We start from the raw sequence: 16,440 nt of genomic DNA, 5'->3' as shown, positions 1-16,440 counted from the left end.
TGAAAAAAACGTTCCTCTTAGAGGGCTTCCAAGCCCATCCACGATGACTGTGTGGCATTTCATTTTTCCGTTTGCAAGTACACAGCGCCCGCTTCCGACCGAAATGAATTGACTGACGAATCGTGAACAGTAAATGTCATTTATTGTCTTCCAGTCTACCAAAGGACTAGTTAGAAAATCATAAATATTTGAAAAATTATATTTTTACATTTGTGATATACTTTAATTTGTCGGTTTATGCATATTGAACAAGAGAGAATACATTATTTTTATACGAACATACAGTCTCTTAAACAGCAGAATTGTGTCAATGGCGTCAAAGGTCACGGGTGCTGAACGTTTCGCGTGTGCTTTCCCAGCGTCGAGGATATCGTCAACTATTTGTGTTCATGTCGCTGTATCTTGCAGATAATGAAGTAAGTTTACATTTATCAAATCATCGAACGATCAAACTAGGCTGTTTGAACTCTTTAACTCGCACTGTTTGACCGGCGAGAGATTTTAGCATTATTTATTTATTTATTTATTTAATCTTTAATTCAGACATAAAAAACGTCCATATAAAAACATAAAAGAAAAAATGACAAGACAACAACAAAAAAACCACTTAATATAAAATATTAATCCAATGGGCTTGTAGTCCATAAAACCGCCTGTCACATGCAACAAGGCTGTTAATCAAAACATTAGTACTATTTTGCAAACGGACTCTAAAATTATGAGCAGCCCGTCTTCGTAAAACAGACAAGCAATTCATTGAATTATCAGCAAAAACTTTTGAGGCACTAGCGTATCTTGAAAAACCAAAAAGTCTCCGTAGAGCATTATTATGACAAACAGTAATACTTCGTATAACACCAACATTAAAATCGCACCACAGATGATTACCATAAATGTATTACAGAATGCATTAAAAAGACGAGATTTCACCTCAACAGAGCAATGGTAAAATTTTCTAAGAATCATATTAGCTCTGCCACACAGTGCTCTACGTTGCCTTAAGATATCAGTGTCATCACGAAGGTCACGTGTGAAGACATGGCCCAAATAAGTAACCAAGAGACAAATTCAATTGAAACGTTACACAACTCAATTGATGGAATTACAGAAAGATTGTTTGACGATTTAAAATGAATACATTTGATTTGCGAGAGTTATACCTCATATCATGGTCAGAAGCGTAATTTTCACAAATTTGAATAAGTCTACGAAGTCCTTTAACTGACGGGGCAGCAACACACATGTCATCAGCGTAAGAAAGATTATTCAGCATAACTCCTCCAACTTCGCAACCCACTCCAGCATTAGAAAGTTTTACATTTAAAGCATCAACATAAACATTAAAAAGAAATGGTGAAAGTATTCCACCTTGGCGAACTCCATTACCTACATTAAACGATTGTGACAGTGAATTTGACCAACGAATACAAAATTTTTGACAAGAGAACCAATTTGTTAAAAGGCGGATGATATACGTGTGGATAGACCTGTCAATCAATTTCTTGAGAAGGGTCCAATGATTGACTCGATCGAACGCCTTTTCTGCATCGAGAAAGCAAACAAACACAGAGCTACCATTCTGTCTGTAATATCTGATAGTTTCTTTCAATAGAAAGATACACATGTCAGTTCCATGCGCCTTTTTAAATCCAAATTGATTGTCAGTTGTGTGTAACTTGGTTTCACACCTGTTAAGAAGAATGTACTCGAGTATCTTAGAAGACATACAAGTTAATGCTATAGGGCGGTAATTGTTCTTATTTGAAAGATCGGCGGTCTTGTCTTTAATTACAGGAACAAGTATCACTTTCGCAAGATTAGCTGGAACATGGCCATGAACAAGTAAAGCAGAGAAACATAGTGCAAGATGCACCTGTAATCTTTTACTGGCAAATTTGAAATGCTCGGCACTAAGGCCATCAGCACCTGGAGACTTCCCAACCGGAAGACGGGAGAAAATCTTTTCCATTTCATCTACATTTATGATTAACGAATCAGAGTAGGCCACCGACTTAATTGAATTCATAATATCACATTTGTGTTTGGTATTGTCAACTGAGTTCAAGAGTTGTTTGAAGTGGGTACCCCACATGTCAGCAATTTTCTGATCACCTGTCACATTGTTGACGTTTGTAGGTAGCGGCACTCTTTTGTTATTTAAATCAGCTACAGCAGCCAGAATTGTCTGTTATCATTTCAAGGAGAGAGCGAGCCATTCCATTGGCACGATTTCGTTCTTCTTCTTTCCGACATTGTCTAAGGGCATACTTAAATTTCGCACGACATTTACGCATATAATCAAAGACAGGTCCAAAGCGTGGCCTAGAGTTATTATTCCATGCAGCATAAGCTTGCCGAGCTTCAATGTGTGCCTCCTTGACTGAATCATTCCATCCGGGTACAGGATGACAACGAGTGTTTTTCTTACCTGTGAAAACATCACTGCTTGCTCTGCCTAGGGCGTCACAGATATTATCATAATAAGAATTAATTAAATGTTCATGATTTTCACTTTTACAGTCACAGTTTTTGCAATTAATAGCATCAATAGGCACTGTTAAGTTTAGTAAGTAAAACTCAGTACGATCTAAGTATTCGTTAATGCAGTCACCATTTACTGATGACCAGTTAATACCAGTCCAGGACTCCTTAGATCTGTCAATTGTATCATTGACGCTTGTGACTTTGAAAGAGCAATTAAAGGTCAAAGGCAGGTGATCTGAGGAAAAATAGTCATTGAGGATGGACATATTGTTAATTTTCTTGAAAGCTGCTTCAGTACAAACGCAGTGATCTAGCCAGGAGGTAGACCCGTGTACGTCACTGATATACGTAAAATTATGCAAATTTGCGCCAAGATGAATAAAATCTGCAATGACGTAATTATTCTGATTACAAAAGGCATCTAGTTCTTGTCCAAATCTTCTACTAGGGTCTGCATTCAGATCCCCTGCGACAAGAACATACGGAGTTTGTGCATCTAGGATGATGGAATCAATTTTACCCAGATATTCACAAAAATCTTCAAAATGATCACTGCAGTCAGTAGGCAAATAAACACAGAGTATAAGACATGGTCCCGCTTCAGTTGACAATTCCACACCAATAATCCTGGGATCCCCGTACGTTTTCACTGATACAAATTGAGAGTATGATTTACGCCACAATATCGCAGTTCCACCGTACGGTCTACCTGAAGTGATATCATTATTGCAGTCCATTGCTGACACCCCAAATGCGTGGAAATCGTTATGAATTGTAGAGAGTAATGTAAGATCATCATTATACAGCCAATGTTCCTGAAGTAAGCATATATCCACGTTTTCACACAATTTTCGCACTTCAGCAACAGAACTTTTAATCGAACGGCAATTAAAAGTAGCTATCCTCACCATAATTATTTTTGTTATGGCGATTTTGGAAGTATTTTCTTACCAGCACTCCACGAGGCCATTTTTCAGGACAAACAAGATCTTTGTATGAGGCCCCTCTGGCAGTTATATGGAAGGATGCGTAGGAGCTGTACTTGGTGTCGAGAGCTTTACATTCGACATCAATGTTAAGTGTCGATTTCACATATGCAGTGACTTGATCAGGAGTAGTATCAGGAGACAATCGACTGATAAAGATGTTGGTCTGATCTGAATGATCCACTCCTGAGAGAGAACATTAGGCCTGACAGATGTTCCGATTACAGTTTTACGTGATGACTGTTTTTTCTTGGTTACTAGGGTAAACGAGTCGCTTTCCCTGATGCACTTTGTGTTAGACACGTACTCTTCACAACATCTACGAATGATTTAGTTTTCGGCAAATCACGGAGGCTAGATGTCCCTTTTCTTTCTTTGTTCTCATTGGGGACAGGTTTTTTATTTTGTCTACTGGTTGGTAATTTTTTCTGCCATGTTTGCATTCGTGGTTTTCTCATTCAAAGTGTTTACAGATGGTTTCTTCACAGGCGAGGTATGTGAAGAGCAGTCACCATATAATTTCATAACTTGAGTTTCATCTTCATCAACACGTGAAATACTAGTTTCATCCAGATTCTCACCTTGGCGTGTTAAAATGCCCGATGTAAATTTATCTTGTGCTTGACGGATGGAGCAAATTTCTGACTTTAGTTCTGCATGAAGATCGGTAGATAATTTGGTTGACTCTTTAAGAGAGGCTATATCTGATTTGACTGAAGACAGTTGTTGGATGATAACTGAAATGTCAACATGGTTTTGAGTCAATGGAGGCAGGTTTCCTAAGTTGTGTGCTGTAAACGTAGGTAACAAGCTGGGCTCAACTTCTTGCAGGAGAGTTAGCATGTCTTGAATATTTTTGTCTTTTTATTCTGCCCTTGTCTTCGCTTGAATCGTGAAGTCGTTGTTGTAGCACACAAGTCAAAAAGTTCCTTTTTGGCATTTTCAATTTGGAGATCATCATAGAAGTCTGCACAGACTTTCAACAGGATATCATTCGGCATCACATCATTTTATTCACCATGAACACAAGACTTCGTTGATAATTACAGCTGGGTTAGCAGAAATTACAGTCACCTCTGGTGATGATGACGATGCACTGCAATTATCGTCCTCATAGCATGATGTGTTCTTTTCTCTGTCAGCATTCATATCATTAACTCCTGTTGAGTTGCCGAATCGTTTAGTTTTACATTTTTGGCACAGTAGCAAGTCACCCTGACACAGGGCCACCTTTGTTGAGACAATGCTACAGTCCTGACATTTGAGTGTCATCTTGGTAGCTGATTACGTAACTCAACTAACCTTCACAAAAGAATCTCTGCAGCTGAATGACGTCACTGGATTGTCGTAGTAGACGTCCGTTCACTACAGGGCTGTCCGGACCAGAAAATGACAGAATATCTCCCCAAATATTTAAAAGTACGACTTTGTTGGAGGCCCACACGAACCAGTGAACATTCAAACAAGTCCAGATACACTTGGAACACCAAACACGTCAGAAAAAATCGGAGATTTGACGCAAAAAGTACGAGATGGTTTAGCGTGACCACATGCAACGTAGCGCACCTGTCAAAGGTCACGGGTGCTGAACGTTTCGCGTGTGCTTTCCCAGCGTCGAGGATATCGAGGATATTATGTGGCAGAGATTACGAACGACTTGTGAAATTTGTTTAAATGGTTATTATTACCGCAGCCGAACTGATGAAGACGAGCATGCTTGAAATTTGACTAAAGCACGCTGATAAAAACAAAAGTGAAGGGGCTTAGGTGAGGGTTAGTTTTAGCATGGTTTAGGTTGGAATTACGATTATCATTATCCATACAAATATTGGAAAATGCTGCCAAGAAAGGAGGTTTGGGCCGGGCCCTAAGGAAATCTTTCAATGATTGTACGTTCCCTACATGGTATAGAGTTCTACATCTGAAAACATGTTATTTTTTGTCGTGGAAGTGTAGCATTTTCGTGTCATGGCATTTTTACACAGTCTATATGCAAAGATATGGTATTATTTACATAGCTTGATACCTATAGTATGTGATGTCGACTGGCAGACACTTTGCACCAAAACTATAGCTGTGAATCTATAGCTGTTGTGTTTTCGGATGGGATTTCTGCCTTTTATGGGCTGGTTTTTACTTTCACGTTTTTAACCTCACCAAAACGTTCAAGTCAAAACCAGCCCATAAAAGGCAGAAATCCCGTCTGAAAACACCACAGCTATGGATCCACAGCAGTTTCTGGACAACTGGACCCCAAACCAACTGGACCCCAGTCAACTCGACCCTACAACCTGAACACGGTTACTCTACCCAAACTGTATCCCGAGCAACTTTACCTTCTAAACATTGTAATTATATATAATATGTATATAATATAACATAATACATTGTCAGCTTATCATTCAGTTTCTTATGAGAATAAGAGAGATTATATCAGGGTGCCAAGTATACCAATGCACCATTTTGATTGAATTGGAACTCAAGTGGCTGTGGTAAAACAGCATTTTCTCCAGGTTTCTCACATAAGGGGGAAAATGTCCAACTCTCCGTGAAAAAATTGGGGGATTTGCAGTGTTCTCTACACGGGTTCTGGACAACCGGACCCCAAACCGACTGGCCCCCAGTCAACTCGACCCCAAGTCAACTCGACCCTAAGTCAACTTGACCCTACACCCTGAACACGGTTACTCTACCCAAACTGTATCCCGAACAACTTTACCTTCTAAACATGATATCTGTTCAAATCATTTATGATTAATACTCACTTGTGTTGAGAGTTATTCTGTTTCTTGTAATTTGTGTATGGGCCCACATTCATAGTTAATTATCCCCTGTATTAGCCTACTCTAGCTCCATGATGTAACTGTGGTGCTACATGTAGCTTGCCAGAGTATTTTAAGATTCACTAACACAACTTTCACCAAATTTTCATGTTTACATGATGCTGTTTGCCTGTGCAATGAAATCAAGAGTTTATGGGGTTGGTTTTTGATTTGCGTTCATTTGTACGTCCCAGAATGTCACTGCTAGTGGATCATAACCTCAAAAATACACCATTAGAGTGAAATTGATTAGGGCTAAGGTGCTTTGGCAAAAATAAGACAAAACATTTTAGGGTCCAGTTGACTTGGGTAAGGGGTCCAGTTGACTGGGGTCCGGTTGACCATTTACCGACCCACAGCTTCACCAAAACCAAGGCACACAACACCACCACCTTGTCCCATAACAGTTTGAACCCAAACCACCTCACAACTACAACACACTCATATAAGCACCTCTTTGCCCCAAGAGTCACTTGCCCCAAAACCATTTTGCCCCTGAATTAACTCCACGTCACCCCAAAATTGTCACCAGCCAGTAAAGCTGAAAATAACCCACTGATGCCCACAAAGATTTCATCACCTGTGAACAGTCTTGAATGTGAATGCATTCTGAGAAACTGACATGATGTAATTCCACCTTACAAATGTGTAGGGAGACAGCATTGTTATAGCTGGACGCTTTCACCACACTATAACTCAAAGGAATACAATTGCACATATGCACACTGTTTCGCTATCACATTTGCACTGGTCTTTCCTCAGAACTGCCAAAAATAAAAAAATTCAAAAATTTCAAATGGTGATCAGAAGTTCCCCAAACATGATAAATTGATTGAGTGAAGTTGAAAATGCTGACAGGTTTCTAAACAACAATCATTAAAAAAATCTTAACAGTAAGATTTAACATCACATCAATAAACAAGTGCACATGTTTTAACAATTACATAATATCATAGTTTGTAAAAATTTGCACACAATCTAAATACGTATAAACCCCTTCCCCGTAGCACAAAGAGTTTTCTTTGTCATTCACAGTTTGAAGTGTGAAGCTATCCCACGCCAAATCTCCAGAATTACTATTTCTCTTCCTCTCTCCTTTTGTGCCATATAGTCCTCTGACTAATGTGAAAAACATCAACAAATTGAATGAGACACAGCTTGGAGTGGATCCATCGAAGTCATGGCATAAACAGTACAAAGACAGTGCCTGGATCTTCATCGGCGGTCTGCCCTATGACCTCTCTGAAGGAGATATTCTCTGTGTGTTTTCCCAGTAGGTCCTGCTTTATGTTGTCATTCATTTGTGACAAACATATCTTATAAATATGCAAGTTTTTGAAATGTTGCTCTCTTGGAGAAAACAGAATGTTTATCACAAGTGCTTGTCATTGTATGCACAAAACACAGTATACTCAAAATATCATAACTTTTGAATGTCAGCATTGTTTATATTTACTCTATAATTGTGACAACAATGTGAGCCGTGTCGTAATGTGCTGAAGGCAATAAAAAGAAAGACATGCATTACTATAAGTTGATTAAAGGTATACTGTCACATGTTCCAATTTTGCCACAGTTACCATGGAAAGAGAATTTTGCCACAGTTACCATAGAAAGAGAAAATCTAACCAATTACAGATTTTTAAGCGGGTGGCTGCTTTTTAAAACAGCGCCCTCACATGGGCATTTTGAATACAAAGGAACGCCCCTTTAACCATATATGGGCATATTTAGATTACAGGTGACTGTATACCTTTAAATACAGAGTGTGTCTTTTATCATGCAGATTTACAATTATCAGTTTATATGTTCAGCCGTAGTTTTTCAGCCAAGGGAGAGATTGATTTAGCTGTATACTGATTGTCCATCATTGATGAGTTAGATAGGGTTACTATGGATATATACATTCATCTTAGGATCACTACATACGTCTAAGGATAACTTTATGTTTGATTATTTTCGCAGATATGGTGAGATTGTTAACATCAACTTGGTGAGAGATAAAAAAACAGGAAAGCAGAAAGGCTTTTGTTTTATTTGTTATGAAGATCAGCGGAGTACAGTACTTGCTGTTGATAACTTCAACGGAATTAAGGTAAGACAGCGACAGTATTTTGTTTTTGTCTCAAGTATTTCACATAGCTCTTTTCAACCCATCACATTGCTTATTACAGAGCTCTCCACAAGAGGATTTTAGGGGTGGGCCACCCCTCTGTTTTTTTTGGAGCAATCTGTTCTTGTGTTAATAATCATACAAAAAAATATATTTTCACAACAAGACAATGTGCAAATCATGCATTGGTGTGTAAAATGACCACCCCTCTATTTTTTCCAAGCTTTGGAATTATACAGTGTTTTCATTTGCATGGTGGCAAAATTGTTTGTGCTACTTTTGAAGGGATATCATGACCTTGTTGGTGTTGAACTTTAGTCGAGACCTTGTTTCAAATAAAACTGAAGAACTGTATATTAGTCCTTTGGGCCTTTGGCCCAAAGTACTAATGTGATGACGCGGCCTCTGTTGTTGCATACAGTGGGCCGTAAGCTGTAGACGCAGGTATCTCAGAAACGCTTGAGTAACTTTTTCTGAAATTTGGTCTGGTGGTCACTTTGGCATGTATCTCAAACGGTCTTTTTTCTTTTTTTGATTGAATCATTTTAAAGTCACTTTTTTAGCTTTTTTGTGAAAACCACTATTTTCAATTTTTCCTCAAAAGCACTGATTTGATTATTGTGATATTTGGCACGGGTGTTCGTATAGTTGAAATGCCGTCAGAAATGTTCAAAATTTGGTGATACATGCCTTGTATTATTTTTAAACAATATTTTTATCCATTTTTATTTTATATTTACTTGAGTTTGACTCGCTTTCGTTAAAGCTACCGTCTGCGCATGCGCACAACTCTAGGACAAAATCTGAGTTGAAGAATCGAATCGGACGCCATCTTGTTTCTCGGTCTCGGCACAGTTTTTACTTTTTGAACGTTTCACTGTGTCTTTCAATATGTTCTATAGTTATGAAGTTGACAGTGATGCACTTTTGCGGCTGTCGTGTATTATTGGTACGAAAGGCGCGTTTGATCGACTGAAGAATGATGGTACCGGCAGGCATATCAGTTCTACTGGCCCGCATAGGTCAGGGACTCACTTAAGGGAGAACCACTTGATTTCTGGGGGGGGGTATGGAGGATTTTGAGGAAAAAAAATTGTCACCAGGTGAAATAAAAGAAAAAAATAAGCCTATAATGGCTTGAGAAAAAAAATTCTCATAACAGACAGAAATAAAAAAGGAATTGTCATTATGCAGTTGAAATGAGCAAAATTTTGGAAACTTCATTCTCATGTATTCTTTGCTAGCATGCTGCCATAGGCAGCACAAATGTTTTTACCACAAGCAATTCTCATGTATTTTTTTTCCCAGCACTTATGATATAAGCATTGACTATTTTACATCTCAGTGCACTCGATGTTTTCCTTCCCTTTTCTGACCCAAGAAATCATGTTTCAGGATTTCTGTTGCAACTTGAATATCTCAATGGTACAGGCAATATCTAGATGGGACTATTTGACTTCTGTACATTGTGAAAATTTAAAACACAAGACAGGAGTCAATAAACTAGTGTAAAAACCAATATATTATTCTCTCAACATAAATATGTTAGAAAGATTACAAGTTGTCAAAGAAAAATTGAGGAACAACAAATATAATGAAGTACAATGTGTGAGCCTTGTTTCTCTGACCACAAAAGATAACATCTCCCCTGAGAACTTAAAAGGAATTGACTGTTATAAAGAAAAGCAGGTATAGTACTGATCACTGTTGATTTGCCAAAAAAGTGTTCTATAATTTAAAGTTGTATATATACTAGACTTTCCATTTTGTTTTCATTCGTTGGAATGTAAAATGAATATATAAAACCATCCTGTGATATGTGAAACACTGGCTTAAATTTGAAAAATTGCACTGCTACTCCATTTGATAAAAAAAATTGATGCAGGTGTGACAGTTGAAATTTAAAAATGCTGTCTCTCTGACAAAAAAAGTTCCCATACCCACTTCCTGCATACCCCCCTGAAATCAAATGGGTCTCCCCCTTAATATGCGCATGCGCATATAACAAGTTAGCTTTTTGAAAAATCAAACCGACGCTGTCTTGTTTCTCGGTCTTGTGCGAATTTTGACGTTTTGAAGCTTTTAGCGTTTATTTGATGATATTTTGTAAATATGAAGTTCACAGTGATTGTATTTTTGTTGCTGTCATGTATTTTTTTGGCACGAAACGCTCCTTCGTTACCGGCGAATCCATTGCTTTAGCGAGGCAATCCCACCGGCGGCCCGTTAGTAATAGCTGGGTGAGAGCGAGGGAATTCGCTCTGTCCTTCTACCTCCATGTCATAACAAACTAGCGTCGTTTTATGTTGATGTACTGTCCTTTCGACACAGCGATAACTTAAGTTTTCTGTTGCTTATTTTGGGTAATTTCGACAGTTGTGCATTGATTTTGACATCATTGTTGAAGACAGTGTGTGCTTTCGACTGTCGACAGTCCTCGTGCCTTCTTTTGACCGGATCCGGAGTCACTTGCGGTAGTAATCCAACGTAGGCGATCGAGCGCCGAAGGCGCAAGGTCGAGTGCCGAAGGCACGAGCTTGTATAAATACGGTACCGAAAGCTACGCGAGACCAAGCAGTACAAGCGACTGGCGAGAGTCTATGTCTGCTTTTGTTGACCGATTTACGCGCACTTCAGAATCACGGCATAATCCGACATGGTAATTTGGCATGATCATCAGATCATACATGATCCGAGATTGCACTTTAGCAAGGTCACGATAACTAATGTTGTTTGTTTCACTGTCGTTTAATACCTATATTTCCACTAAAAGACCATTAGAATTTCCTCCTGGCTACTTTGAAATCGTGCACTGGCATGCATTGTAGTGTCAACATCACTATGCTTGAATGTAGTGTAGACTCTTACTATGAATATATCGACTGTCACTGCATATTGCATATGTGTGCAGGTCACTCCATATCATATCAAAAAATGTAGTATTGCGATGTTTGAGCTGCCACAAGCCAGAATTTACAGTTTATGAGAAAGTTATCTTGCATGTAAAACTCAGTTCTACTGTGAACAAAATGCAAGCTATGTTGCATAACTATGGTGAATAACATAATATTTTGTACCTATCACCGTGTCAGAAAATCAGAAGGAAACAACCACTCAGACAAACTCTGGTCAGGATGATACTGTCCAATTTTAATATTTGTCTCTCGGCACACACTAGATACTCATGACTGTAAAACAACATTTCCATATAATTGTATATTCAGTTTTTATATTTAGTTTGCTTTTCACCATATTCTATGTCCTTCCCTGCACTACATAATTCAAAATTAAATATTGTTTTTGGCCTATACGTACTTGAGGGGTAAGCTTATTTAGTCTCATACATTAAAGATGCACTGTTGACCTTCAGAGTCAAAACTTTTTATCACTGTATTGTAGATAGGTGTACACTCCAAATACTAAGTACAAGTGTGGTGAGTGTAACAAGCAAATGTTTTTAGTCAATGGCCCAAATTTATTTTCTATTTGATGGACAATAAATACATGTGTAATCAATGCCAACAATCCAGTTTAAGTAATTTGGTTTAGATTAGCCATTGTCCATTATATTACAATAGTTTGTGGCTAAATTTTCTCCCCTCTGTATCATATAAGTTCACCGTTTCCTGTTTTAGATATTGTTGATCCTATTGAGTTCCATCTCTTATTCTTGATTCACTTTCATATTAACTTTCATTATGTCCAAACAATTTGACTTTTTGCCAAATTTCACATTTATGGCAAATAATAAACAGTAAGGAGGCACAAAGGACGTCGGTGCCCCCGGGCCCCATGTTATTATTCTGATTTGACTGTGTCATTTGTCAAAATACTCGATATTCACCTTTTAACATGTTTCTTAAAGACACACCACTCATAGACCCCAAAGTTTCTGCAACCAAGCATTCTCAGGGAAAGAACATTTGACAGTCAGCAGTTCAGCACTTCCATAATAATATCAATATGTGGAAACCTCTATTATATCAGGGGATTATTTTGAAATGTATTGACCTCAGTTTTGATGTTCCAAATGTATTTAGTCCCCACGGACACCGTCCGGGGGGACTTATAGGTTTGGTCATGTCCGTGCGTGCGTCCGTGCATGCGTGCGTGCGTGCGTGTGTGCGTGCGTCCGTCCGTTCACACAGATATCTCAGAGATGCAAGAAGCGATTTCATTCAAACTTGGTACAAGGATTACTTCATATGTCATACAGATGCACGTTGATTTGTTTTGGGATACGATCCAATATGGCCGCCAGGCGGCCATTTTATTACGATTTTTTCATGTACAGAGCCATAACTCAGACATGTTTCAACCAATTTTATTCAAAGTTGGTACAAAGACATTGACCAATGTCATAGATATGCACGTCAATTTTCTTTGTGATACGATCCAATATGGCTGCCAGGCGGCCATTTTATTATGATTTTTTCATGTACAGAGCCACAACTCAGACATGTTTCAACCAATTTATTCAACATTGCTACAAGGACATTGACCAATTTCATAGATATGCACGTCCATTTGTTTTGTGATACAATCCAATATGGCCGCTAGGTGGCCATTTTATTACAATTTTTTCATATACAGAGGCATAACTCAGGCATATCTCAACCGATTTTATTCAAAGTTGGTACAAGGACATTGACTAATGTCATAGATATGCACGTCAATTTGTTTTGTGATACGATCCAATATGGCTGCTGTGTGGTCATTTTGTTACGATTTTTTCATATACAGAGGCATAACTCAGGCATATCTCAACTGATTTTATTCAAAGTTGGTACAAGGACATTGACCTATGTCATACATATGTACGTCGATTTTTTTATGTGATACGATCCAATATGGTTGCTAGGCAGCCATTTTATTACGATGTTTTCATGTACAGAGCCATAACTCAGACATATTTCCACCAGTATCATTCAAAGTTGACATTGACCTATTTCATACATATGCTCGTCAATTTGTTTCACGTCATGTAGCAGTAACATGTCAATTATTGAAGTTTCGTAAGTAGGCTGGATATGTCAAGAAATATGTACTGCATCAAATTCATGAAACTTTATACAGATGTTAACCGATGTTAAGCTCACATTGCTTTAACATTGAAAAAGACATTTATCAGTGTCATTTTAATTAATTTGTAATTGCATAAGTAATGAACTTTCCTAATTAGGGTGATATAGCCACAAATTAATACAACGTCAAATGTGATGAAACTTGATACAGATGTTGATCTCATAGTGTTGTAAATACTGCATCAAACTTTATGAAATATGGTACCAGTGATAATCTGTTAAGTGTTAGAATTGTATGCAAAAATGTTTTGCAACATTCTGTTGATTAATTCCTAGTTGACTCATTTTATGAACTTTAGGATGGTGGCCTACATTGGTTTTATGTTTTCATCACCATGGAACTCATTCTTGGCCATTGAGCGCCATCTGTATCAAAGTATTTTTATCACAGACCTAATTAATGAAGAGGACTCTATCCTCTCTGAGGACATGTAATCAAAGTACCCATTATTAACAAGTGGGGACTGTGTCATCAACGATGACTTGTTTGTTTTATCATCAGTTACTTGGTAGGATACTACGAGTTGACCACGTGGAGAATTACAGACAACCCAAAGAAGACGATAATGATGATGATTTGACGAAGACAGTTAGAAAAGAAGGATGCGCCCCAAAGACTCCTCCGCAATCACCATCCGCGTCATCATCTGACGAAGAAGTTTATGAAGTCAGGGTTAAAAAGTTAAAGAAAGGTAACTATTAATATTTTTTGCCAAATTTGTTGGATAGCTACTGCCTGTCACCTTACATCTTTTGAAAAACCTGCATGTCCAAGGAGCTGTCAACATGGTCAATAATTAAAACATGGTCACGATGCTCAAAACTAAGGCCCAAGTGAGTAAATTCCTTGTTTCCTGCCCCGCGTGCATAGCTTTTTGGAGGTTTCTATAAAAAGAACATGCAGTGTATTTTACTGGTAATAGGAGTTTCATGCATGGCTTTCCTGCCAACATATCGTTGTTAACAAACTTTGTAAAATGTACATAAAATGCCTGCATACTTTCAGAGTGTAAACCTTGGAGGTGAAAAATAAGTTTTGTGAATTGGCACTCTAGTACATGGAAACAGGTAAAGATAAAACTTGCATGTGTGAAATTTTCTGTGCATGATTTTGAACCTCTCACCTTACTTGCTCTGGCCTTATTGCATGTGTGGATTAGGGTTGTAAAACTGTCAATTTTGCTAATGAGTCTCATTTTCAGAAATGAATTTGTTTTATTTGTCTAATCTTGAATCAGATTCCCAGAAGAAGTCCAAGAAGAAAGCTATGGAAAAAGAAGTCGGCACAGACAGATACAGAGAAGAGAGAAGGAAAGACGTTGTCAAGGTGAAACAGGAGAAGAAGGATCCAGGATACGATAAAGCTGAGAAACATCATCGCAGATATGACAGTGACGAAGAAGAGATGGAATATCGAGAGAGGCATGACAGTGATGATGAAAGGAGACGACGCAGAAAGGTTGAGGAGAGAGAAATGGAAAGGAAAACAAAACATTCAAAGTACAAAGATGATGAGTCGGACTTGAGAGTTGGACATTCCTATGGAAGCTACTCTGACAGAGACAAACATAGTGGTAGCAGCAGAGACAAAAAGAGTGATAGACACAGGGACACAGAGTATGAGAGGCGTGACAGAGACCATGACAGATATAGAGAAGGTGATAGAGAGAGGCACAGAAACACTGATAGAGACAGAGGTAGAGATACTGGTAGTGATAGGTATAGAGGCACTGATAGGGATAGATATAGAGGCGCTGATAGGGACAGATACAGAGATGCTGATAGGGACAAATACAGAGATACAGATAGGGACAGAGGCAGAGACATTGATAGAGACAGGGGGAGAGATAGAGAGCGGCAGAGAGACAGAGAGAGTGACAGACACAGGGAAAGAAGCAGAGAAAGGGAAAGAAACAGGTATAGGTGATGGAAAATGTTTTAGGAGTTTTTGTTTCAGAAATCTCTCCCAAGAAAGGCTTTATTGATGATTCTGTGCTTTTATTGAATGTACCTGCTTTTTCTGCTTTCCTTACATGTGTATTAGAGGAAAAAATGATAACCTTTGCTTCATTTTATTTTTCATTGTACCGGAGTCCATTTATCTCTTACAACTCTGAATTAAAGTTCAGGTATCAGTAAGCATGCAAAGATAAGAAGTGATGGCTAATTTGTTCATCGTTGGGAGGGGGTGGGGGGATTGTACAATTGTTGAGCGTTTGGCCGCATTTTGAGACTGAGAGAGACTTTTGTGCGTGCGCCTTTAAAGTGACACAACTTTGTTTTGTGAATTTTGTTTGATATGAAAAGTTGTTTGTGTTGTCTGAATATTGGAAAAATGCTGAAATACTGGTCAACTGTGCACAACCTTAACTTTACTTGCTCAAAAAATTACCAGATTGCATTCAGCAAAAGGGTAACTTTTAACTCTTTTAAAGTGATAAATCAACATAATGTTGTTCACTTAGTGACTTTACAGAAGTATTTCATGTATTCAGGATATCACAAAAAGGTCAAGTAAGAGTTACTTTTTTCCCTCTCCTTTGTTTTTATTCAAAAGTACTTTTCTTTATGTTGGCAAAAGTTGCATCTTGTTTCCCTATTCTTGTGCGAAGTATATATTCATCGTGAGAATCCACAAAGCCATATGACACTCTCATAGAGGTGTATTTTCTCCCACAAACAACCATCACTTACCTATCTTTTGAAATGTTCAATTAAATAAATAGGAGAATTTCACAATATAATCAAAGTAATGAAAGCATTATATTTCCGTACTTGAAAGTTTGTCTGACAAAATAAAGCTTTAGCTGCATTTATGAATCACGTTAAATGTGGAATTATCTTTCATACTGTGTTCAAAATTCCAAATCAGATTCAAAATCTTACAGATGTACACATTTTGAGCAAAAAAACCCCATCTTTTAAGCTCGGCTTTGTGTTTGAAGTTGATA

The 16,440-nt window shown here is 38.0% G+C and overlaps 1 protein-coding gene across 1 annotated transcript; it reads left to right on the top strand.

The window, feature by feature from the left end:
* Positions 1-286: 286 nt before the first annotated feature.
* LOC139119254 (RNA-binding motif protein, X-linked 2-like) lies at positions 287-16,319 on the top strand. The gene is made up of 5 exons (XM_070682954.1): positions 287-416; positions 7,404-7,565; positions 8,258-8,387; positions 13,992-14,181; positions 14,728-16,319. Exons 1-5 carry the CDS (start codon positions 412-414, stop codon positions 15,414-15,416), a joined length of 1,176 nt encoding a protein of 391 aa, XP_070539055.1. The 5' UTR covers positions 287-411; the 3' UTR covers positions 15,417-16,319.
* The last annotated feature ends 121 nt before the right edge of the window (positions 16,320-16,440 follow it).

Source organism: Ptychodera flava, chromosome 19 (assembly GCF_041260155.1).
Source record: "Ptychodera flava strain L36383 chromosome 19, AS_Pfla_20210202, whole genome shotgun sequence".
In the NCBI taxonomy this organism is placed as follows: Eukaryota; Metazoa; Hemichordata; class Enteropneusta; family Ptychoderidae; genus Ptychodera; species Ptychodera flava.
The sequence above is the reverse complement of the archived record's forward strand: the minus strand, read 5'-3'. Positions and strand labels throughout refer to the sequence as shown.

What these genes read in the sequence shown, in the direction of transcription:
- LOC139119254 (XM_070682954.1), top strand. An exon ending in ATTCTCTGTGTGTTTTCCCA is followed by an intron (nt 7,566 to 8,257) that starts GTAGGTCCTGCT and finishes TTATTTTCGCAG; the next exon opens with ATATGGTGAGATTGTTAACA. An exon ending in ATAACTTCAACGGAATTAAG is followed by an intron (nt 8,388 to 13,991) that starts GTAAGACAGCGA and finishes TTTTATCATCAG; the next exon opens with TTACTTGGTAGGATACTACG.